At 46.8% G+C, this 22780-nt stretch overlaps 1 protein-coding gene across 1 annotated transcript in view; it reads left to right on the forward strand.

The window, feature by feature from the left end:
• The window catches only part of BFSP2 (beaded filament structural protein 2), a 68998-nt gene that overhangs the window by 22770 nt on the left and 23448 nt on the right, over positions 1–22780 (forward strand). The window contains exons 2-3 of the mRNA XM_082459334.1: positions 16292–16374; positions 22033–22189. Coding sequence (XP_082315460.1) covers positions 16292–16374; positions 22033–22189 — 240 coding nt within the window. The remainder of the gene's footprint in view (positions 1–16291; positions 16375–22032; positions 22190–22780) is intronic.

A 22780-nucleotide genomic window follows, 5' to 3' on the forward strand; every position in this document is an offset into this window, starting at 1 on the left:
CAGATAGCATGACTCCTCCTTTAAGTCAACTGTTTCATATGAAGAAAAACCCCGTCTGTGCTGGATGTATTGACTGTGGGTCCCCCAGATGGCACCCTCCTAAGGGATTTCCAAGGATAATTTCCAAGAACATGCACTGGCCGTGTTCTCCTAACACATTGCTTTGGCGCCGTCTGTAGGACTGCAGAGCACAGCCGCGCACAGTACCCTGCATGTTCTCTGCTGTGTCCCCCTAGATCCTCACAGCCTCTCTGTGGAGTAACAGAACTGGTGTTACTACCCCCTTTTACAGAGGCGGAAACTGAGGCTCAGAGATGAGAAATCCATGTCTAGTGAAAACCAGAGCCAGGACTGGAACTCGGTTTCCTGTTCCAAGTCTAATACTTTGAGTTCTGTCCCCTCTTTCTTGCTGATGTTCACACAAGAATGAGTGAGCATTTCTCTGCCCTTCCCTAATTGTCTCCCTATCCAATCCCATTCCTGGACACGGTGTCCAAACCCGCCTTCCTGCACTTCAGCCAGCCTCGGGTATGGGAAGTGGGGTGGAGTCTCAGGCAAAGGAAAAGTGAGGATTCTTCTAGAGTTCTTTCAGTAGACTGTTAGCCCCACACCCACCCTTCCAATCTACTGACCGGTCCATTCTACACTGTCGTAATAAGTTGAGGTTATGTGTCCACATAACAAATAAATTGAGGTTATTTGTCCCCTTCATTAAATTAGCCTGGGTTAATTAAATTAAATTAGCAGACACAGGCTCAGGGGTAAAGCATGTTAATTCCTGATTGCCCTTAAGTGTCCCTTAAGTTCCAGTGAAGGGTAACAAAGGTAACGTTTATTGAGCACTTACTATATGCCAGGATTTGTTCTGAGGTTCTTGCGTATCTTAACTCATTTGACCTCACAACAGCTTTATGAGGCCCATATTTTATGACCCCCTTTTTAAAGATGAGGAAACTCACAGACATAGAAAACAAATTTATGATTACCAAAAAGGAAGGGGAGAAGGAGGGATAAATTAGGAGTTTGGGATTAACATATGCACACTAATATATATAAAATAGATAACCAACAAGGACCTACTGTATAGCACAGGGAACTCTACTCAATATTTTGTAATAACCTATAAGGGAAAAAAACTGAAAAAATATATATATATACACACACATAACTGAACGACTGTGCTGTACACCTGAAACGAACACATTGTAAATCAACTATACGTCGATAAAAAAATAAAATTAAAAAAATAAAATATAGATGAGGAAACTGAGGCACAGAGCAGTTAAATAACTTTTGCAAGGTCACACAGCTAGGAGGTGACAGAGAAAAGACTTTCAGCTTGGGTAGTTTGATTCCAGAGCCTGTGTACCCAGCAACCCTCTAGTTGGACGACGGCTCGCAGCATCCTGACCCTGGAGAGTTTCTGGGATGAGAAGAACACTTGTCTCGGATGGATTCCCAAAAGGCAGAACCCAAGTCTAGGACTCTAGCAGGTGGCATATTATGGAGGTGTCCCCGGGAAGCCTGTGAGGGAGGAGGGAGCAAGCAAACCATCTCAGGCCAAGGGCCAGCTTCAGGGGAACTCAGGAGGGGAAGTTCCACCTCAGAGTTGTCCCAACCCCAAGCAAGGGGCTTTCACACCCTATGCCTGTCAGTCATTTCCGGAGGACTCGCGCAGGGAACTGAAAAGTGGGCTCTGCTGGCCAGAGGGCACTGCTCCAAAAAGAGCCCCGACTGCGGACCCCGGGAAGTGAAAGCACAGGGAACCCACAGGCGCAAAATGGGTGGAAAAAACAATCCAAGGGGATGTGGCTGAGCGCTGACAGTGTCTGCTCTAGCAGCCGCACCTGAAATAGGGAAGAGGGGTTCGCAATCCGGTTTCAGCCTCAACAAGTACCCCACGTATTTCTGAGCAACACAAATTCCTCTGATGTTGGCAAGCGCCCAGGAAACAAATCTTGTCAGAGGGAAGTCGAGGATAACTATTTCTGCAGGGCCTCCTCCCGGTAAACACAAAGTGCCTCTCCGAGCCCACGTGACCGTGGCCAAGTCCACGGGGCCGGCCCACGCCTCTGCAGACACCTCCCAGCCCCAGCACACGGGCCGCACTGCTCTGCCCCACTCTCCCACGCCGAGTCCACCCAGGAAACCCGCTGCATCTTCATGCCCGCTGCCCAGAAGCCTCTTCTGGAGCTCTAGAGGTCCCCCTGCCCTCCACCTAGTGGTCTCCCACCACCGCTGACCTGCCTTCTCCATCCAACTGTTCCAGCCACTCTCGCGCTACATGATAGGGGCCTAGGGCATGCCAGTCACTGCACTGATTTTCGTTCCCTCGTTGTTTTGTGACGTTATCTCATTCTTCTTAATCATGAAATATGTCAAACACATATAAAGGGGTGCCCAACATCCAAAATTGTCCACCTTAATGTTATTTGCTACAGACCTCTTTTAAAAACACAAAATCAAAGATTCCAGATACAACTGAAACACCCTCTGTGCTGCTCCGTCCTGATTCCATTCCCCCTCCCCAGAGGCCACCACTGCTCTACATTTGGCATTTATCATTCCCACCAGTGTTGCTTCAATTTTACTATATATGTATATAAATCCTTTATAGGATTGTTTTGCATGATTTTAAACTTTATAGTCAATTGTATTACACTGTGTATTAGTCAGGGTTCTCCAGAAAAACAGAACCAATAGGATGTTTCGAGAGAGAGAGATATTTATTTTAAGGAATTGGCTCACACTATAATGAGGCTAGAAGTCCAAAATCAAGGTGCCCGCAGGTTGGAGATCCAGGAAAGAGCTGTTGTTCCAGGACAAGTCCAAAGACCATCTGCTGGCTCTGGGGACCTCAGTTCAGGATAGTTTAGAATAGTTTGTTCTATTCAGGCCTTCAGCTGACTGGATGAGGCCCCGCCAACATCGTGGAAGACAATCCACTTTACTCACAGTCACCAATTCAAATGTTAATCTCATCCAGAGTAATGTTTGACCAAATCTCTGGGCACCATGGCCCAGCCAAATTGACACATAAAATTAACCATCACACACTACTTCCTTCAGCAGCTTGCTTTCTTCACTCCTCATTTTGATTTTGAGATTTATCCATGTTTATACATAGAGCATCTCATTGTATTTATACCATAGGTTATGAATTTTTCTGCTGATGGATAGAGGTTGCTTTCGGTTTCACTATCACAAACAGGAGGGGCATGAACCTTCTCATGCACACATGGGATTTACAAGGTGGGCAAACTATAGGCAGAAATCTAACCAGGCGCCTGCTTTTGTAAATAAAGTTTGACTGGAACACAATCACACCCGTTCATGTACAAATTGTCTAAGGCTGCTTTCATACTCCCAAGCAGAGTTGTGTAGTTGCAACAAAGACCACAAAACCTAAAGTATTTCCTCCCTGGCCCACTATAGAAAGAGTTTCTGGGAATTCCCTGGTGGTCCAGTAGTTAGGACTCTGCACTCTCACTGCGGAGCGCCCGGGTTCAATCCCTGGTCAGGGAACTAAGATCTCACAAGCTTCATGACGTGACCAAAAAAAAAAAAAAAGTTTCTTCCCCGGCTCCAGGTTAGTACCTAGGAGCAGAATGGGCTGTGCCCATCACCAGCTTTTATACGGCATTGTCAAATGGCTCTCCAAAGTGGCCACACTAATTTACCCTCTCAGAAACAGTGTGTGAGATCCCCACTTTCTTCACATCCTCACCTCCCAAAGGTTTGCCAGTCTGATGCTTGTGAACTGGTTTCTCATCCTTATTTCACATTTCGCTCTTTAAACACATATCACTTATTCATTCAACAAACATCTATTAAGGGATCATTGTGTGCCTGGTACTATCAAGATCAAGCTGCCCCTTTTACAAGAGAAAACACTGAGCTACTTAGTGTGAGAATCACAGCTCCAACATGGTGGTAAGGCAAGATGGTCGTGTGTGGGTATTGCAGGCATGCCCTGGAGAGGGTAGCACCATGAACATAAAATCAAACAACTGACATTGTTCTGCAGGCCTGAGGATGCTCAGTTGGAAAATAAAACAACGATTTGGCTCTCTGCGCACAGCTTCTGACAGTGGCACCTCCATCGCAAGTCTTAGCAGAAAGGACCTATATTTCACACAGGCATCAGTAGAGTTGTTTAGTAATTAAACTGGTTTTCTGTCTTCTCTTTTGACCTTAGAAAATAAAACATCTGCAATTATAAGAGAAAGACTGAGTGTGAGAAACTGTCCATAATTTATACAGCAAGACATACAGTTTTATTGTTTAAAGTTACCAAGATAGCCAATAAATAAAGGAAAAGGGAGGTGGAGTGTGAGTGAGCTAAATCTTCATTTGTCTGCCAGGAGGTCAATAAATAATGCCTGTGGCTGATAACTCAAACAATCAAGAAGTTTGTAGAAATATGGGGCAAGCTCTGGACAAGTGAACAGCTGGGGACTAGGACATGAGGAGAGAAAAATGTGGGAAGGCGAACGCTTTTCTTTACAAGCCTTTGTAAGCATCTCTTTTTAGTATTGTTTAATTTTTTAAACCAATGTATGTATTGCTTTGATAATTTTTCAATTGAAATACAAGAGGTACAAAAGAGAGCATCTGAAATAATTATAGATGAAGTGATAGGTATGTAATAATCTCAGAGATAGGAGTAGAGGTCAGTGGGAATAGAAATTTTTTTTTTAAATTAGCCGTGAGATTGTCATTGTTGAAGTAAGGAGGTGAGTCTCTCTCTACCCTTATACGTAGTTTGACGGAGTTGAAATTTCCCACAATAAAAAGTTTTTTTGAAAAAAGAAAAGAAGAGCAATGAGCTGTGAGTCAGACTGATATGGATTAAATTCATCTGGGCCACTTAGTTCTGGGGGCAAGTTCCTGAACTCTCTGGGCCTCCGTTTCCCCATCTGTATAATGGAAATTATACAGATGCACCCATTCCGAGGGCAGAGATGAGAGACTGTACCTGTCTCAGGGACACACATGTTAGTGGTGGGGAAAGACAGAAAAATATCAGAATAAAGTCTAACATGACAACTACAGTGATAGAGGTATACCCACAGGGAATATGGGAAGTACAGAGGATGACCAGGGCAGCCTGAGTTGGTTTTTTAAAAATTTATTTTATGGAAGTATAGTTGATTTACAATGTTGTGTTAATTCCTGAGCTGGGTTTTGAAGGATGGGTAGGAGTTCACCTGGCAGATAAGGAAAGCATGGAGGCTGGATGGCCTAGTTAGGTCATGACACACAGAGGTAGCAACATGAGTCAAGGTCTGGAAGCTAGAGAGGCCCACATCTGTTCAGAAAAATAGTTCAGCCTATAGCAGGGGAGAGAAGAGATAAAGCCAGAGTGAAGAGCAGGGCCAAGTTGTGAGGGTTTATTCAAGAGCACACCCTTGAATAAATTCAAATTGCATCTTAGTAAGTTCATTCCAGTAGAAAGGAGAAGGAGAAGTTGGACAGCAGTTGCTCCAAATCTAGAAAGCAGAGAGAGACAGAGAGACAGAGATATCACAGAGGGAGACCAGCTGGCTGCCCAAACAGAGCCTCCCAGGGTCACTGTATCTTGATGTGCCTGGTGCTCAAAACTCAGATTTTATTAGGGCATGTGTAGAAAATTAGGCCCTGAAGGGCCGGGTCCTGACACATACACCCAGGCTTACATACTGGTGGACCGTGGCAGTTAAACTCTTTAGTGCCCAAAGCAAGCCTTCCTATATCCATCCAAGGTAGCTGCAGGCAGGATGCTGGGTGAGCCCAGAGCCAGAACTCGGGGGAACAGGATGAGGGAGGCCTCCGCAGAAGGTGAAGCCTAGGGAACTCTGTCCTCCTCGAGACAGAGGGCAGCCTCTAGGGACCAGGTGCTCCCGACCACCCAGCACTGTGAACACCAGCACCCGCCAGTTCTGGCCTCTCACTCCACACTCCCCCGACCTCTCCTACTGAGACCTTCTCCCCTCAGCCAGAGCGCAGCGTGATGATGAGGTCAAGGCTTACATGCAGTACAACTCAGAAGTGCCCACCATCCTGAACTTGCCCGGAAGACCTGACCTTAGCCCTCAGTGTCCCTGATTCTCCCGGGACCCACAGTGGCTGTGACTGTGCTTGCGGGGAGCTGTCTGGGACATGGCACCCTCTCCACTACCTGGTGACACGTCCCCTAACTCCACTTGCAGGTGCAACCTTAACTCACTGCGTGGGCTTCGTATTTTCCATCTTCAGGTAACAACTATCAGGTTGAACCAGAAAAGAGACAACTGGGGCTCGAACTAAGGCTGGATAAAAGATGGGAATGGAGTGAAGCTCATCAGTGTGGGGAATTGATATGTTCTGATTTGGGGGTGAAAGGGAGGGAGGTAGCAAAGATGATTCTCAGGTTGGCACTAGGTAGGAACCTGGGTGTCCCTGGAGGGTCTCCCCTTCCTGGTTGTCCATGAAGAAGCAGCACTATTTCTGGGCTCATTAATCCAACTGTATGTCCTGTACCAGACACTGTGCTGGGGATGGAACAACAGCAGGACAGAAAGGCGGTGCCTGGCCTCAAGGAGTTTATATTCTGGCAGCAAATACAGAGATAACAACTACTAAACCAATAAACAAAAATTGGTAATAATTACAAGCTGTGGTAAGTGTTTTAAAGAAAGTAAACAAGGCAGAGAGGGGCAGAGTGGAAGGAGGTCCTACCTTAGGCAGGGTGATCAGGATGAGGGAGCCACCCAAACACAGGAGCGGGGAGAGCAGTCCAGGCAGAGGAGTCCGCACGGGCTGAAGCCTCAAGGCAGGAGAGAGGCCCGCGTGGTCCACAAAGACCCGGCGCCAGCAGGGTGGAGCCTGTGAGCAGTGGGAAGATTGACACACATGCGGGGCCTTGAGGGCCGCTGTCAGAAGCTTGGATTTTATCTTAAGCACAAGAAACACCTCAGAAGAGTTTTAATTTAATTTAATCAGAGTGGCATGATCTGATGTGAAGAGTTGAAGAAAATCACTCTGGAAGCAGGATGAAGAATGGACTCAAGGAGGAGAAGACAGAGGGATTAGGACGATGTCACCATGGGGTCGGAGAGCGTGATGGGAGTGTGCACCAGGGTGACGTCAGTGGAGATGTGAGAAGTAGATGGATTTGAGATACATTGGGGCGGGTTGGGGGGGCGGGGAATTGACTAACCTTGGTGTTGGATTAGATGTGGGAGATGAGAGAAAGCGTGATGTCAAGACTCCCTGGTTTCTGTTAGTACTGTTTACTGGCATGGAGCGAGGTGGGGGGGCGGTTTGCCTTAGAGGGCAAAAATTCCATTTTGGTCACGTTGAGTGTGAGACATCTGAGTCAAGTAGAGAAGATGTCAAGGAGAGAATGGTACGCAAGCCTAGAGTAGAAAGGAAGCTTCTGAGCTAGAGATATAAATGCAGAAGTCATCCGCACACACATTTCAAGCCATGTGAATGGATCAGATAACTCAGTGATTAAAGAGAAAAAGCCCCAAGACCCAGTCCTGAGAACTCTAGCATTTAGAGGTCAGACAGGGGAGACAGACTTCATGCAGAGGAAGCCAAAAGATGGCCAAAAAAGTAGAAGGAAGAGCAGGGGAGAGTGGTTCATGGAAGCCAAGAGAGGAAAGTGTGTCTCATGCCGAATGTAGTGGCAGGTCAGGATGAGCACAGAGAAGCATCTGGCTGGCTGGTGACATGCTGGCCTTCACCATCCTGGTGAAGATGCAGTAAGAGCAGGGTATAGGGACAGATGATGATTTCTTGTTCATTTATTGCTGGAAGCAAGTCATGCTGAGCATTTATCCTAAACTTGAAAGTCCAACAAATGTGAGAAGTGCTTCCAGGGCTCTTGCATCTGCCAGTGCACCAGCTGAGTCTCATTTCCCAGGGCCCAGTCTTACCCACCTCCTCCCTCACCTGCAGCTCTGGTTGCTGGGATGCCAATATCATTAACTCCAAATAAAGCTCTAATTATACCCTTGGGCCCAAATGATAACCCTTTTGAAAATGCTGCTCATCCTTGCCTTTTTGAAACACAATGAAGGTTAAATCCCTCACCTGCCACCACCAGCTCCATTTATTTTTATAACTGCATCCGCAGTGAGGATGGCAGTAGGAAAGGGTAAAATCCTCATCATCGTAGTACCAGGGACCAGGGCTTTTCAAATGACTATGGATGGAAAAACTGAAAGAAAAATAACATGAAGCCACTAGATAGAAGTCTTCATTCAGCCACCGGTGCATCCAGAAAAAGCAGAGTGGGGACAGTGCCAGACCACCATACCCAGCAGACTCACTCAACAATCACTGAACAACCGCTCTGTCCTAAGACGAATAACAACAATAAAGATGGCTACCATTCATGCTTACTCTGCTCCAGGCAGTCAGCCGAGTGCTTCCCAGGCATCGGCTCATTTGTTTCTCACAACTATCCCAGGGGGCAGGGAGTGGCATTATCCACATTCTACGGATGAGAAACTGAATCTTAGAGTCACTTATCCCAGTAACTGGCCCAAATTGGTGAGGGAGGAGCTGGGGTCAAGAATAGGCCAATGTGGTCATTGCCTGCATACAGTTTACACTGCGTGGAGAGACGGGGACATGCTCTGCTGTGGGAGGAACGTGACTCAGATGCAGGATGATTCAAGGAGGGAGGTAGGGAGACAGCTAGGGCCCATGTGCAGCCAGTAGCTCCGGCTAAAAGCCTAGGGGCCATCCTCAATTCCTCTCCCTCACTCTCCCCATGACTGCTCCATCCCCACCATCCCTCAACCGCCCTAGTCAAAGCCACCATCACCTCCCCTGGATGAGTGCAGGAGCCCCCTAGCTGGGCCCTCGGCATGGCCCCCTGTGTCCCACAGGAGTCGGGGATCCACTTACCAAGCAGGTTACCCCTGTGCCTGCTCAAAACCTTCCATTGGCATCCCAGCAAATGCCACTTCCTTCCCGCTCTTCCCAAGGCCTTCCCCCCAGGATCTGGTCTTTGCCTGCCTTTCTAACCGCATCTCCTACCATAGCTGCTGATTCCCCAAAACCAGCACAGAGCCTGGCACAGAGGAAATAATAATCACGTGCTGAAGACGTGAAGGTAGTAAAGGATGAGCGAATAAAGAAGCTTCGCAGAGGAAGCCATGTTCGAGAGGAGCGTTAAAGTGGGGAAGGGTTTCTCAGGTGGCCAGGGCCAGGGAGTGTCAGGTGGTAAGACCAGGTGTTCTAGGCAGAGGCAACGGTGTGGGTCAGGACAGCAAGGAGGTCCAGGAGCAGCCTGGGGGCGGCCTGAGCAGGACCGGAGCAGGTCTGTGCAAAGCAAAGGCTCTCAAAGTCGAGTGTGCATCGTAAGCCCCTGGAAAGCATGTTAAAGCACAGATCATTAGGACCCACTCCAGAGATTCTGACTCAGACGTCTGAGGTAGGGTCTGAGAATGTGCATTTCTCACAAGTTTCAGGTGGCACTGAGGCTGCTGGTCCAGGGACCACACTTTGAGAAGCACTGGTGTAAAGTCTGCTAAGGAAGCGTCCATGTGGAGGCGCAAAGGAAGACAGCTCCAGGGAAGTCAGATGAGGTGGCTGCCGGCCAAGCCCGGAGCAGCTTGAGCCTCCGCAGCCAGCGGGCAGCGCCCCGCCCTGCACCGTCCCTCACAGAACACACCCCTGCCCCCCATGACCTCTGACTGTCTTTCCCCTGCCACTTAACCCCCGCTACTCTCATCCACAGCATTTTAGACTTTGAAGGTGAATTTTGTTTCTGGCTCCAGCAAAATTAATGGGTCCTAATCCCTTAAGACCAGCTAATCTCACATAGAGATTTGCACTGTTGCTGCTATGACAGTGCCTCTTTTCAACAGAAGACCTGGTGTTAAGTTACGTAGCCTTGATGGTAGGAGTCCCAGCTCTGTTTGGGCAGAAGGACAGAGAGGAGAAGATGTCATCTGCTGGTGTCCCCAGCACACCATGTGCAAGCTGCTAGCCTGCCCTCCCTTAAGTCTGCCCTTGAGTGCAAATGTTACATCACTTTATACTTTTCTCCTACTAGAAAAGTGGGCAGGAGTGGTCCCAGGGTCATGGGTAAGTATGTTTGTATTCACAGCATCAGTCAGGGACTGTACATTTGGTATTTTTATGACCTTCTCCCCTGGAAAGAAAAGGTGATCAGAGAAGTGAGGTTAATTTGCATCCACTTCAGCAATAAATCCAAGAGGACCAGATAGCTAATGTACGTCTCTCAAAGTTTTAAACACAAGTGCCCTCTCCTCTCTAGGGCCTGACAGCAAAGTTTGCAGCCGCAGAAGCCCCCTGGGCCTTCAGAGTCGGACTGCAGATCTGCCTCAGGTCTCCTCAGCTTACAGGGCTCAGAAATGAAAGCTCAGGGACTTGGAGTGGGAGACGGTTTGGTTTTTTTTTTTTTTTAACATCTTTATTGGAGTATAATTGCTTTACAATGGTGTGCTAGTTTCTGCTTTATAACAAAGTGAATCAGTTATACATATACATATGTTCCCATATCTCTTCCCTCTTGCATCTCCCTCCCTCCCACCCTTCCTATCCCACCTCTCTAGGTGGTCACAAAACACAGAGCTGATCTCCCTCTGCTATGCGGCTGCTTCCCACTAGCTATCTATTTTACATTTGGTAGTGTATATATATCCATGCCACTCTCTCACTTTGTCCCAGCTTACCCTTCCCCCTCCCCGTATCCTCAAGTCCATTCTCTAGTAGGTCTGTGTCTTTATTCCCGTCTTGCCACTAGGTTCTTCATGACCTGTTTTTTTTTTTGTCTTTTTTTTCCCTTAGATTCCATATATATGTGTTAGCATACTGTATTTGTTTTTCTCTTTCTGACTTACTTCACTCTGTATGACAGACTATAACTCCATCCACCTCATTACAAATACCTCCATTTCGTTTCTTTTTATGGCTGAGTAATATTCCATTGTATATATGTGCCACATCTTCTTTATCCATTCATCCAATGATGGACACTTAGGTTGTTTCCATGTCCTGGCTATTGTAAATAGAGCTGCAATGAACATTGTGGTACATGACTCTTTTTGAATTATGGTTTTCTCAGGGTATATGCCCAGTAGTGGGATTGCTGGGTCGTATGGTAGTTCTATTTTTAGTTTTTTAAGGAACCTCCATACTGTTCTCCATAGTGGCTGTATAAATTTACATTCCCACCAACAGTGCAAGAGGGTTCCCTTTTCTCCACACCCTCTCCAGCATTTATCATTTCTAGATTTTTTGATGATGGCCATTCTGACCGGTGTGAGATGATATCTCATTGTAGTTTTGATTCGCATTTCTCTAATGATTAGGGATGTTGAGCATTCTTTCATGTGTCTGTTGGCAATCTGTGTGTCTTCTTTGGAGAAATGTCTCCAGAGACGGTTTGGTTTGTTTGGTTAGCGTCCTTACACCCAGTAGGGAAGATGCCTCTTTGTCTTTGTGATGCAACCCAAATAGGAACCAGGAGTCCTGACTATTCTGTGTTACAGCAAAGACAGAAAACAGTCCTCCACAACAGAGTCTCTCTTGATTCTGATGTGCCTTTCAGTTTCCAAAACTGATGGCAAAGATCTGCACACTTTCAGGTCACATTAACCTGGTTTGGCCTTCTGGCTCTGCCACATTCCAGCTATGCGATTTGGGCAATTAACATATGCTCTCTGAGCCTCGGCATCCTCATCCATAAAATGGGTGAGTTGATATCAGCATTGGAGGAGGGCCGTGAGCATTTAGTGAAGTCATGAATATTGAGTATTGGGTGGCAGGTGGGGAACAGTCAGTGAGCTGGGATCTATATAACAATTGGCTCTCCATGGATGAAACGCTCTGCTTTATGGTGTTCGCCAATTTCCTAGTGTAGCTACTCTCACCACAGCTGACATCAAGCTACCAGCATGAATGCAGAGTTGGGAAGAGATGCATTGTAGGACAGTGTTACATAGTGTTCCCACCTGTCGACTGAAGAAAAACACACAACTTAAAAGTTGAGAGTTAAGTTTTATTAGGGAACCTTACTGAGGACTATAGCCCCAGAGAGACAGCCTCTCAAATAGCTCTGAGGAACTGCTCGGAAGAGGTAAGGTAAGAGGCAGGGTATATTGGAGTTTTTTGCTGGAAAGCATGTGGTCGAACATCAAAAGATTACTGCTAATCACAAGAAACTGACATCTCAAGTTAATGATTTTAGTGTTTTTCTATATAAAGGAAGATGCAGAGTCTGGGCTCATTGAAATTATTTCTTCAATATGCATCTTAACTCTCTGGGGCCAGTATCCAAAGCACAGAAGACTTGCTGTTTTTCTCCACCCTGAGTTCTCTGGGTGCACCATGGGGCTGGGGGCAGCTACAGTGGCTGATGGCTTGGTCCTTGTAGAACTGGAATGGTGGGCAACATTCTTTGTTTACCGGAATGGCAAGCAATGGTCCCTGTCCACACATCATTCCAGATACGATAGAAGCAAATAACCTCAAAAGCAGAGATGACCGTCAAACATAGTAAAACAATTAGGAAATGATGAGTAGTCATTACCTTTGTATTTTGAGTATTTATTACCTTTGTTTTTAGTATAATTTATGTAATTGTAAGTTCACATAATTAAAATTTTCATGGTGGCTGTGTTTAACAACCGGCTCACGAAACTCCTGAAATATTTATTTAACAGTCTGTCCTGGCAAGCAGGTACAAGCCAGTACAAGCCAGCTCCAGCATGTGAGTGGGCCACACCTGTAGGCAGTAAATCCAACTTCTCTCCCTCTTCCTTTCCTGTCCTCAGTCCCGGGGAAGGTTTCACGGTTTTCCCAGGTATAGAGACAAAGATGGTCCCTGTCCCACTGTGCAGGCGCCACACTTACTTTTGGCCTTGGCCACCATCCCAGTCCTCAGCCTGTGCTAAACCTCAGTCAACGTCCCAGCCCTGGACCCGCCGCCTGGCCCTTTCCTGGCTGGGGGCGCTGAGCCACCCTTGACACCCAGAGGACGTGGCCTGTGCGGGGCTGAGGGGCCGCGGGAGGACAGAGGAAGGCTCTCTGCGCTCAGCGATGGCCTGGAGGTCTATTTTAGGATCCACTCTGTGGAGATGGGGAAGCACGGCCAGCAAACTGCGCTTTGGCAAGTCAGGGCCTATAATTAGCCTCCACTTGAGGCTCAAATAAACCCCTGGTTGTTACTAAACAACAGCGAAAGCAGGAACCTCCAGCTTCCCTGAGCCCAGAGCTGCCCAGCCTCCTTGGACAGACATTGGACAGAACCTCCCCATCTGCTGGGCGGCGTCCAAAGTGTCCCAGGCAGCCTCCCATCCTCAACCCCAAGTAAGGAGAAGCAAGGACAGAGCCCTGGCCTCGCCTCCCATCAGCCTGTATCTCCTACCGACTCCTGCACCGTTGCTCCCGTCAGCCTCTTACTTATGAAGAGACTGCAGTCCGCTGGGCGGATGTCACCGATTCACACACAGGGGACAGTTGCTGCTGGGCGGAGCAAAGCCCAAGTCAAAAGGCAGCACATGCAAGCGCTAGTGTGTTTGTTCTGGACGGTGGGACATAGGTGACTGCATCCTCAGGCATCTTTCTGCTTTTCCAGAATTGTGTGCCTCTGAATATGGTACACGTATATCCCCCCACGCCCCAGGGTTGGGTTTTGTTTTTTACTTTTTCTGTCCACCCCCTGCATTGCATGTTTTCAAAGCAGAAACAAAACAGAGCTGTACCCACATGAAGAGTTTAAGCCTCAAGCTCCCTCACTTGCACGTCCCCCTTTGTATTAGTACTTTTTTTTTTTTTTCTTAAAGGCAGTCTCCCAACTTGTACAGGCTCCAGGCCCACATCTGCCCGCATCTGGCCTCGCATGGCCAGCTACTCTAGAGCACTTTGGAAGCCATCATCTCTGAAGCTGGGGTTTTTGAGCCCGCGGTCTGGACACCTGCTATGACTCAAGGCCCCATGTTAGGGTGGAATATTTGCCATGGGCACCATTGGGAGAAAACGAGCAGGGTAATTGCCCTGGGCTGCAAATTCATCATCTGCAAAATGGCATCACGGAGCATCCAAAGACAAGGAAAGGGGCTCCTAAATGTGGGTGCAGCAGCGTGTAAAGGAGGGCGAATAGAGGGCTGGGTCAGAGCAGCCAAAGCCAGTCCTCAGAGACCTCACAGAGCCAGAGCCTTTGAATGAACTATATTCAATGATATTAACTCTATGTTCTTATTTTCTGTATTCTTGATGCTGTGGCAGCTGGGGCCCCATTGCAGGGCTAGTGATCCTAGAGATAGGAACCACTTACCTGTGACAGTGCCTTTGAGATGCAAACCAACCCATCCTGAGTCAATACCCCAACCTGCCTCCCCTTGCTGGGGCTCACCCTCCAAGAGGCAATATTCCTCTGCTCTGACCACCCAGGGCTGGGTACCAGACAACAAGGGACCATCTCTATAGCCCAGAGACCACTGAATTATTCAAACCAGCCAATCCCAGCTGCTTATACTGCTGTGCGCATTCCTTCCCATGAAAACCACAATAAAGCCTTTTGCCCATGCTTTCCCCTCGCCCCTTCTGCTTCCTGACCAGCCCTGGTTCTTCTCTGTGTAGCCCTACATGGTGTGGCTGCCCCCTCCTCTTGGGAACTGTGAGTAACAAATGATCTTTGCAATGTCAGTTGTCTCCTGATCTGTTGGCCTCTCCATACCAGAATAAAAGCAAAATCCCCGGTACATCTTAAAACACCCTTCTTGGGGGCTTCCAGAAAATGACCTCCAGACCTGGGACAGGGGAAGACTGGGAATGGCTCACCCATGGTCACACAATTCATTCATGCAGGTATTCACTCAACAGGTGTTGATGGAATGTCCACCACAACCAGAGCTTGGAGACACAGCAATGAACAAGGAGTTGACCCTGGGAAGGGCCACTTCAGCACAGTGGGATGAGGGCTTTGCTGGGGAAACCGAGGGAGCACAGGAGTGGACCAAGTCCCAGATCTGGGTGGAAGGGATGGTGCGCCCTTGTTCCAGTGGGGTCATCCTGTGTTGTTTGTCCACTTCATTGAATTTCCCACCAGCAACCTCATCTTCTCTCTGCTCCAGCCCTGCCCTGACGCACACTGGAGCAGGCAACTGGGGTCTCCCCCTCCCCGTTCTTTCTCATCTTACTCCGGTCTCTGACCTCTGGTGCCGGAAGTCCTCCACCAAGTCAGCAAAGAACTTCCAACTCATTTACTTTCAAGAGCAAAGGACTGACAAGAGCTTAAAACAGTGATTTGCAACCTTTTTTTTTCAGTTTTATGTATTTTTATTAAACATAATTTACATATAGTAAAATACACAAATCTTAATGGTACAGCTTAACAAATTGTTACCTACTATACATCAATGTAATCACCAGATCCAGATATGGAACATCTTTATCACTCCAGAAAATTTCCTCAGATTTGCATCCTTATTTTAAAGTAACAGTTAGTTTATCCCCCATCCCAAGCTGAAGATTATCCGAAAGCCAATATGTAAAAAATATATTTATTTTAAAAAGAAGTTTCTCAGGTTAAGAAGATGACTATCCTCCCAAACCCCACCTGTGGGGAACCCTGAGGGGTGCTGAGGGCCAAGTTTGAAAAATCATTCTTCTCCATGAAACCCCCGAACTGTATGTACCATGTTTATGTTCACATGTATGTTCTGAGGGTGGACAGAATTCTAGAGCCGAACTGTCCAGTTCTAGAGCCACCTGTGGCCACCTGTGGCTATTTAAATGTAAATTAGTTAAGATTAAATAAAAGTAAATGTTCAGTTCTTCAGTTGCCTTTGCTACGTTTTGAGCGTTCGGTAGCCACGTGTGGCCACTGTGTTGGACCACACAGTGTAGAACAGTTCCACCATCACCGAAAGTTCTATTGGGCAGCACTGGTCCAGAGATTTCATCAGTTTCCCAAAGGCATCCATGACCAGAAAATGTTAAGAGACACTAAGTCAAGCCAGTGAAACTTCATTTAAGGAGCCAGAAATTTCACTGGAGAGCCAAAAGCTCATCATTGTGACAGAGGCCACAGACAAGTCTGCCTTGAGTAATCTTTTTGCTCCAAAAATCCAACCCTAAAAGCCCTTAGAAGACAGCCAGATTTTATGCTTTAGTGTCTATCTCGCCCCCCCTTTCTTAGAGAGGGACACTTGAATTCTAAAAATATTTGCCATGAGAAAGGTGCTCTCAGTGCCCCAGAGGCTCTGTGCCCAGCGCGAGGCACAGTTTGAAGTAGGAAGACACTGCAGTGACCTTGTCCTTTGGTGTGTGGTCGTTCTAGGTGGGCGAGGCGGTCCTGGAAAACGCACGGCTCATGCTGCAGACAGAGAATATCCAGGCGGGCGCGGACGACTTTAAGGAGAGGTAATGCTCCACAGCCGAGGGGACAGTCCCTCCGTGCCCCAGACTCCTGGGCCACTCGGGTAATGCGGCCTCAGAGGTTTTGCCAGTGTCACCTGGCTTAGAGCAGAGGTCTGAAAACCTAGTGTTCATCAGAACCACCTGAGGGACTGATAGAAAACGCAGATTGCTGTGCCCACCCTCAGAGTTTCAGATTCAATAGGCCTCAGGCGGGCCCTAAAGCTTACATTTCTAACCGGTTCCCAATGATGCTCATCCTGCTGGCCCTGGGACCAAATTTTGAGAACTACTGGTTTGGAGCAATGCTTCTCAATCCTGGCTGCATATGAGAATTACCTGGGCACTTAAAACTGCCAGTGCACAGCCCCACAGACATTAATGGGGGTGGGTCCCGGCCTCTGTATTTTTCAAGTTCACCAGGCTTTCCTGATGTCCATCCAGCCTCGAGAACCACCTCTTTGGAGTCTAATAGTGTCTCCTATAATGTGGCTGATGAAGATCGTTTTAAGCGGTATAAAGATAAACGTTTTAATTTTAATAGTCATGTATTTACTTATTTATAAATTTATCTATTTATTTATTTATTTTTGGCTGCAATGGGTCTTTGTTGCTGCACACAGGCTTTCTCTAGTTGTGGTGAGCAGGGACTACTCTTTGTTGCAGTGCACGGGCTTCTCATTGCGGTGGCTTCTCTTGTTCCGGAGCACAGGCTCTATCTAGGCGCATGGGCTTCAGTAGTTGTGGCACAAGGGCTCAGTCGTTGTGGCGCACGGGCTTAGTTGCTCTGCGGCATGTGGGATCTTCCCAGACGGGGAATCGAACCCGTGTCCCCCGCATTGGCAGGCAGATTCTTAACCACTGCGCCACCAGGGAAGTCCCAGTCATATATTTATTTTTATAGTTACCTTCTGTTTATGGCCCATGAAACTGTTTTTCCACCATAGTACTACCATTTATAGTAGCAATTTAAAATTTATTTAATATAAAGAGCTTTTAAAGTTTATTGATTTAAGATTTACTCTTTAAGTACATGAATTTAAGGAACAACATAAAGTAAATAATGATACAGAAAATACACATTTAGTGCAAAATAGTGTAGGTGAGTGGGGTTTGTAAAACACTGGCCTAATGGAGAAGCAAAATGAAGATGCCCCTTTTATGGATGAACACAGTGATTTTGAGAATATTTTGAGGGGAAGGTGTCCTGGGAGTTGAGCAAATGGGTGGATGATGGGATTGTTATTCCCTAAATTAGCAAAGATGAAGAGGAAAGGCATATAGTTAGGAGTCTATGGGGAAGACCATGATCCCATGGCCATTCTTATCTTAGGAATAAGAAGGGTGTTGTGATGAAAAAGGGAATCTCCACCATCTCCTCAGATCCCCAGTCATTTCCTTTCTTTGAGACCAAGCTTCTCCACCTGCTAAAAGGCCTCCATTCGTGCCACTCTGGAGTCAAGGAGACTCCCAACCAGCCAGGGTTGCCGTCTTGCTCAGCACTGGTAGCCAAGGTCAGAGGCGCTCAAAGAAGTGCAGCCATCATCCAGCCACTGACAACTCTCTGCATGATTAAAGACAGATGCCAACTGGGACTTCCCTGGTGGTCCAGTGTTTAAGACTCCACACTCCCAATGCAGGGGGCCCAGGTTCGATCCCTGGTCAGGGAACTAGAGGCTGCATGCTGCAACTAAAAGATCCCACATGCCACAACTAAAAAGATCCCACATGCTGCAACTAAAAGATCCCGCATGCCACAACTAAAAAAGATCTTGAATGCTGCAACTAAAGATCCCATGTGCTGCAACTAAGACCTGGCACAACCAAATAGATAAATAAATATTAAAAAAAAAAAGATGCCAATAGACATCGAACAATTCACACTAAATTTAAGGTAGAATTTAATTAAGTGTGATTAAGGTAGCATCTGACTGAAATGTTTTTCACTCATTCATTCATTTATTCCTTTTGGCATGAATTCATTCATTCATTTGTTTATTCATTCATACATACCTTTGTCCTGCCATTCAACAGAGTAGAATGTAAACTCACTGAAAGCAGGGGCTTGGCCTATTTTGTGCCCCAGTGTATCACCAGCACCTAAAAGAGTGCCAGCACAAGATAGATGCTCAAAAAATATTTATCGAATGAGTGAATGAATGAATTCAACAAATGTTTGAATGTCTGCTTTGTGCCAGGCTCCTTGCCAGGTGCTTGGAGTGAAGTGAATCAGGCATGGTTCCTGACCTCAGTGAGCCCACAGGTTAGTGGGAAAGACAGAGGGTGAACAGACAGTGATTACTGAGCAAATGTGCCATCCCTGAGATGAGCCCAGATGAGGGGGGTCATTTAGCCTGGTTAGGGAGTGTTGACAAGAGATGATGCCTGATTTGGGTCCTAAACTCATGTAGAAGTTGAACAGGCAAATAAAGTAGGCATGACTTTCCAGGCAGAGGGGACAACGTGTGCAAAGGCGGGAGGACATTAGAAGACATGGTGCGTTAGTGGAATCCCAAGCACCCCAGGATAACTGGGGCATATAGAGTGAATGAAGGGGAGACAGATCCTGGAGGACCATGTCAGCCATTCCAAAGGGCTTGAAATTATCTGAGAGCAGAGGAGACCCATAGAAGGGGTTCAAGCAGTGGCTCATCATGACCAGATTTTAGCTTTAAAGGAAGCTTTGTAGGGTGGAGAGGACAGGCAGGCAAATGAGAAGGAAACAATGAGAGTGAAGGGTTTGAACTAATGGAGAGGCAAGGTCTGGATTGGGAAGTAAATTGAGATCAGATTATTGAGGATGACACTTAAGGCATCTGAGCAGAGGAGTGACTCCATGTGGTTAAGGACAGTCACTCTGGGGGCAATGCTGTAGGCCTGGGAAGACAACGGGAGGCGTAGCTCAGGGCCTGCCTGGGATGGTAGCAATGGGCAGACTTGAGGGGTGGGTTGAAGAACTAACCGGCTGGATTTGAAAATTATCTACATAGACAGCCTGAAAAGAGAAGGTTAAAGGTAAGTTCCAGACTTTGAACTTGGGTAATTTAGAAGGTGATTCTTTGAATGAAATAGAAAATTGGGGAGGGAACGCTTACCTAAAATTCAGGGTTTGATAATTAGTTTGGTTTTGAGGAAGCTGAGTTGAGCTGATGGTGGAGCAGCCAAGCAGAAGTGATGGGATGCCGTAGACAATGTTGTGTTAGAGTGGCCTGCAGGTCAAGGCAAGACAGCTCTGGGTGTCATGAGCACCCAGGGGTTCTAACTGAAGCACCATTCAAAATGAGGCAGTGAAAAAAATGCTAAAAGTGTAACAGCAGCCTTGGGGGATATCACAGAGTTATCCCTCGGAGGACTGCCAAGAAAACGGTCTGTAGGAGACCAGAACCTCCAGTAATGCTGAATGGATCATGTGCTGAAAGGCACCAGGCTCCCTGAAGAGGTGAGCAAAATAGGACTCCAGAGGCACGTGGGGGATTCTTCCAGCTTGGGTCAAAAGAGACTAATCCCTGTTATATGAGTGGGTTTCCATTTCAGCTGGAAGGATAGGACTTGTTTCCAAAAGAACTAAATGTTAATAAGAATGCAATCCTTCAAAAAGAATAAATTTGGGTAGAAAATCTAATTCCACATATAGAGCACGGAAAAACGCTTCAGAAACCAGCCCCCAAGTGCTGATTCAAATGTAGACATCCAACTCTGAGGGAAGTCTCTGGTGGTATGCCACAGGACTCTGTCCTTAGTCCCTTCATTTACTATTTTTAACTGCAAGCTGCTTGAAAGCAGGTGTGGCAAAATGGCAGATGATACAAAGCCAGTTGGGGTGGTGAAGAGTAGAATGACAGAATCACGGTTCTGATCCCAATACACTGGAACAATGGACCAATGACATTGAAAGATAAACATAAACTCCTATTCCTGGGTTCAAATACCAGTTGCACCCAGGAGGACAGGGAAATTGGGCTGAAAGTAGCTTTTGTGAAAAATGTTCAGGGCGTCTACTTGGCAGGAGACTCAATATTAGTTAGCAGCAAATACAGCTAATCAAAATGAAATGAACAAACATACAAACAAAAACCCACAATACAAATCTTAGGATCCGTGATGAATAGAATTAAAGGGTTTAAACAAAGGAGCAGACAGTCCCACAAGACCCTGAAGTAATCAGGTAACATCTGGAGTTTTGCATTTCATTCTCTGTATCACATTTTAAGAAGGACACAGACCAATTGGAGCATTTCAAGTCATTCCAAAAATATATCTTAAACCTGCTGCTGCAAAAACAAAAATGAAAGGGTCATAGTCCCTGCCCTCGATAATGATGAATATGAAAACCCATTTACATGAAAAATGGAGGAAGGAAGTAGGAATGCTTAACCTGAGGACAAAAAGTCTTGGAGGGGTGTAGGGGATGGAGATGGGGGACAAGAGAGTGACATAAGAGAGTGTCTCCAAATATTTGTAGGGCTGCCAGTGGAAGGATTAGACTGACTTTGGGTGTTCCAGTGGGTGGAACTCAGACTCTTTCAGGAATAGAGACTAAAGCTCTTGAAGGAAGCAATTTGCAATAGTTAGAGCTGTCCAAAAATGGCATGATGGCCTTGGGAGATGATGAGGTCCCCGTCGCTGGAAGTATTGAAGCAGAGCCTGCATGATCACCTATCAACAATGACATCAAGGGATTGTCACCAGGCAGGAGTTTGGATAGTTGAACACGAAAATCCTTTAAAATTCTAAGACTTTAAGAGGCTTTCTGAAATGAGAGGTGTGAGATTTCTCCCTTCTGTGGATGGATGAAGGGAAGGTGTGAAATTTGGCTGAGTGGAAGGCCATGGAAGAAAGGAGTGCCACTGGGAGAAGCTGCCAAAGATGTTGGGTAGTTGTTAGAAAAAAGGCCCTGTGCAAACCAGAGATTGAAACAATGCAGAGGGGGCAGTTTCAGACTTGTGTCTGCGTGTATATGTGTGCCTGTGTGTTTTTGCGTATTTCGCATGCAAATCCAGGTTTCTGGTTTCTCAAGAGAAGGGCATACCCCTTCCCACGCTGCAGTGATGGGGAGGGCTGGGCAGCAGCGCCCCTTTAGGTGAAACATGTGCTGTCCTACGCGTGTCAATCCCCACCTCTTGCTGTGGCCCAGACCTGGCCCTCATCCCTCATCTACTTTCCCCACTTGGTCCCTGAAGGCATTTGGGTTTGCAGCCACGGTCCTGAAATTTTACCTGGGCTTTTTGGGAGAGGAACCATGCACGTTCTTCATTTGGGGATCACCAGCACACAGCCTGGGACTTAGCAGATTCTCAGTAATGTTCGTTAAAGGATCCCCAGGTGAAAAGGACGACAGATCAGCATAATGATGACAACACTGGTCCCCTTACCTGGATCTGCCCTCTTGGAGAAGTTTCCCTAGAGCTCTGTGCTTCCAGTGCCCCATGAGGATGTCACCTAATTAATCCAGGTGCCCTGTTATCAGAAGTTGGCTGCAATCGCTTTCATTTTAGTAAGTCAACAGGCAGCAATTGCATTAACAGTGTCCTCAAACCCATTGGAACAGTGACTTTTAACATTCATTGCCTAAGTATCCATAATTGATCTGTTGGTCACATTTATAATCTGATTATTTTTCTTTGGGGTCACCCAGCTCTGCTGATTGAGTTCCTTTACCTACAGATATGAAAATGAGCAGCCGTTTCGAAAGGCGGCAGAAGAGGAAATTAACTCTCTGTACAAAGTCATTGATGAAGCAAATTCGACAAAAAAGGATCTGGAGAGTCAAATAGAAAGCCTGAAAGAAGAACTTGGTTTTCTGTCAAGGAGCTATGAAGAGGTAGGTGGGGGCACTCATCTGTCTGGCTGAGCTTCACAACACAGGTGACGTTCCGCGTCACTTGCCCAGGGCTGCAGGCAAAATGCCAGTAAAATATTTCCAACTTCTTGTAGTGGGTGAGGTTACCCTGAGTTTCAAACTCAAATGGCTTCAGGGACCAGGCCGGTACGTAAATGGGGAGGCAGCAGGTCCAAGCAGTAGTGAGTGATGGGACGTGTGTTGAATCAGAGGGAGCATCCCCTAAGCTTTCTAGTTCAGACTTTTTTTTCAACACTGTACTGGACAAACAAAATAACTCCAAGAGTAGACCCAGGCTGTGGTTTAGTCACACTCAATGAAATTAGGTCGGATCGTTGAGTGACAGGACTGAAGGGGACCGCCTGTGGTGATGTGGTCCCGTGTCCTGCAGAACTGCAGTGATTCTAAACCACCTCACACCAGTCAAGGTCCAAACATCCAAGATCCAAAAAGTGCTTGCAGTTGGAAAAAGTCAAAACCCATTTAACCATGTTCACATTGGGAAGTTCCTTCTTTTGTCCAACTGTAAGCTAACCAGGAATCAATAAGCCCACTTCCTCCTGTCCTTAGCTC

Source organism: Balaenoptera physalus (genome assembly GCF_965194825.1).
Source record: "Balaenoptera physalus genome assembly, chromosome: 4".
Lineage (NCBI taxonomy): Eukaryota > Metazoa > Chordata > Mammalia > Artiodactyla > Balaenopteridae > Balaenoptera > Balaenoptera physalus.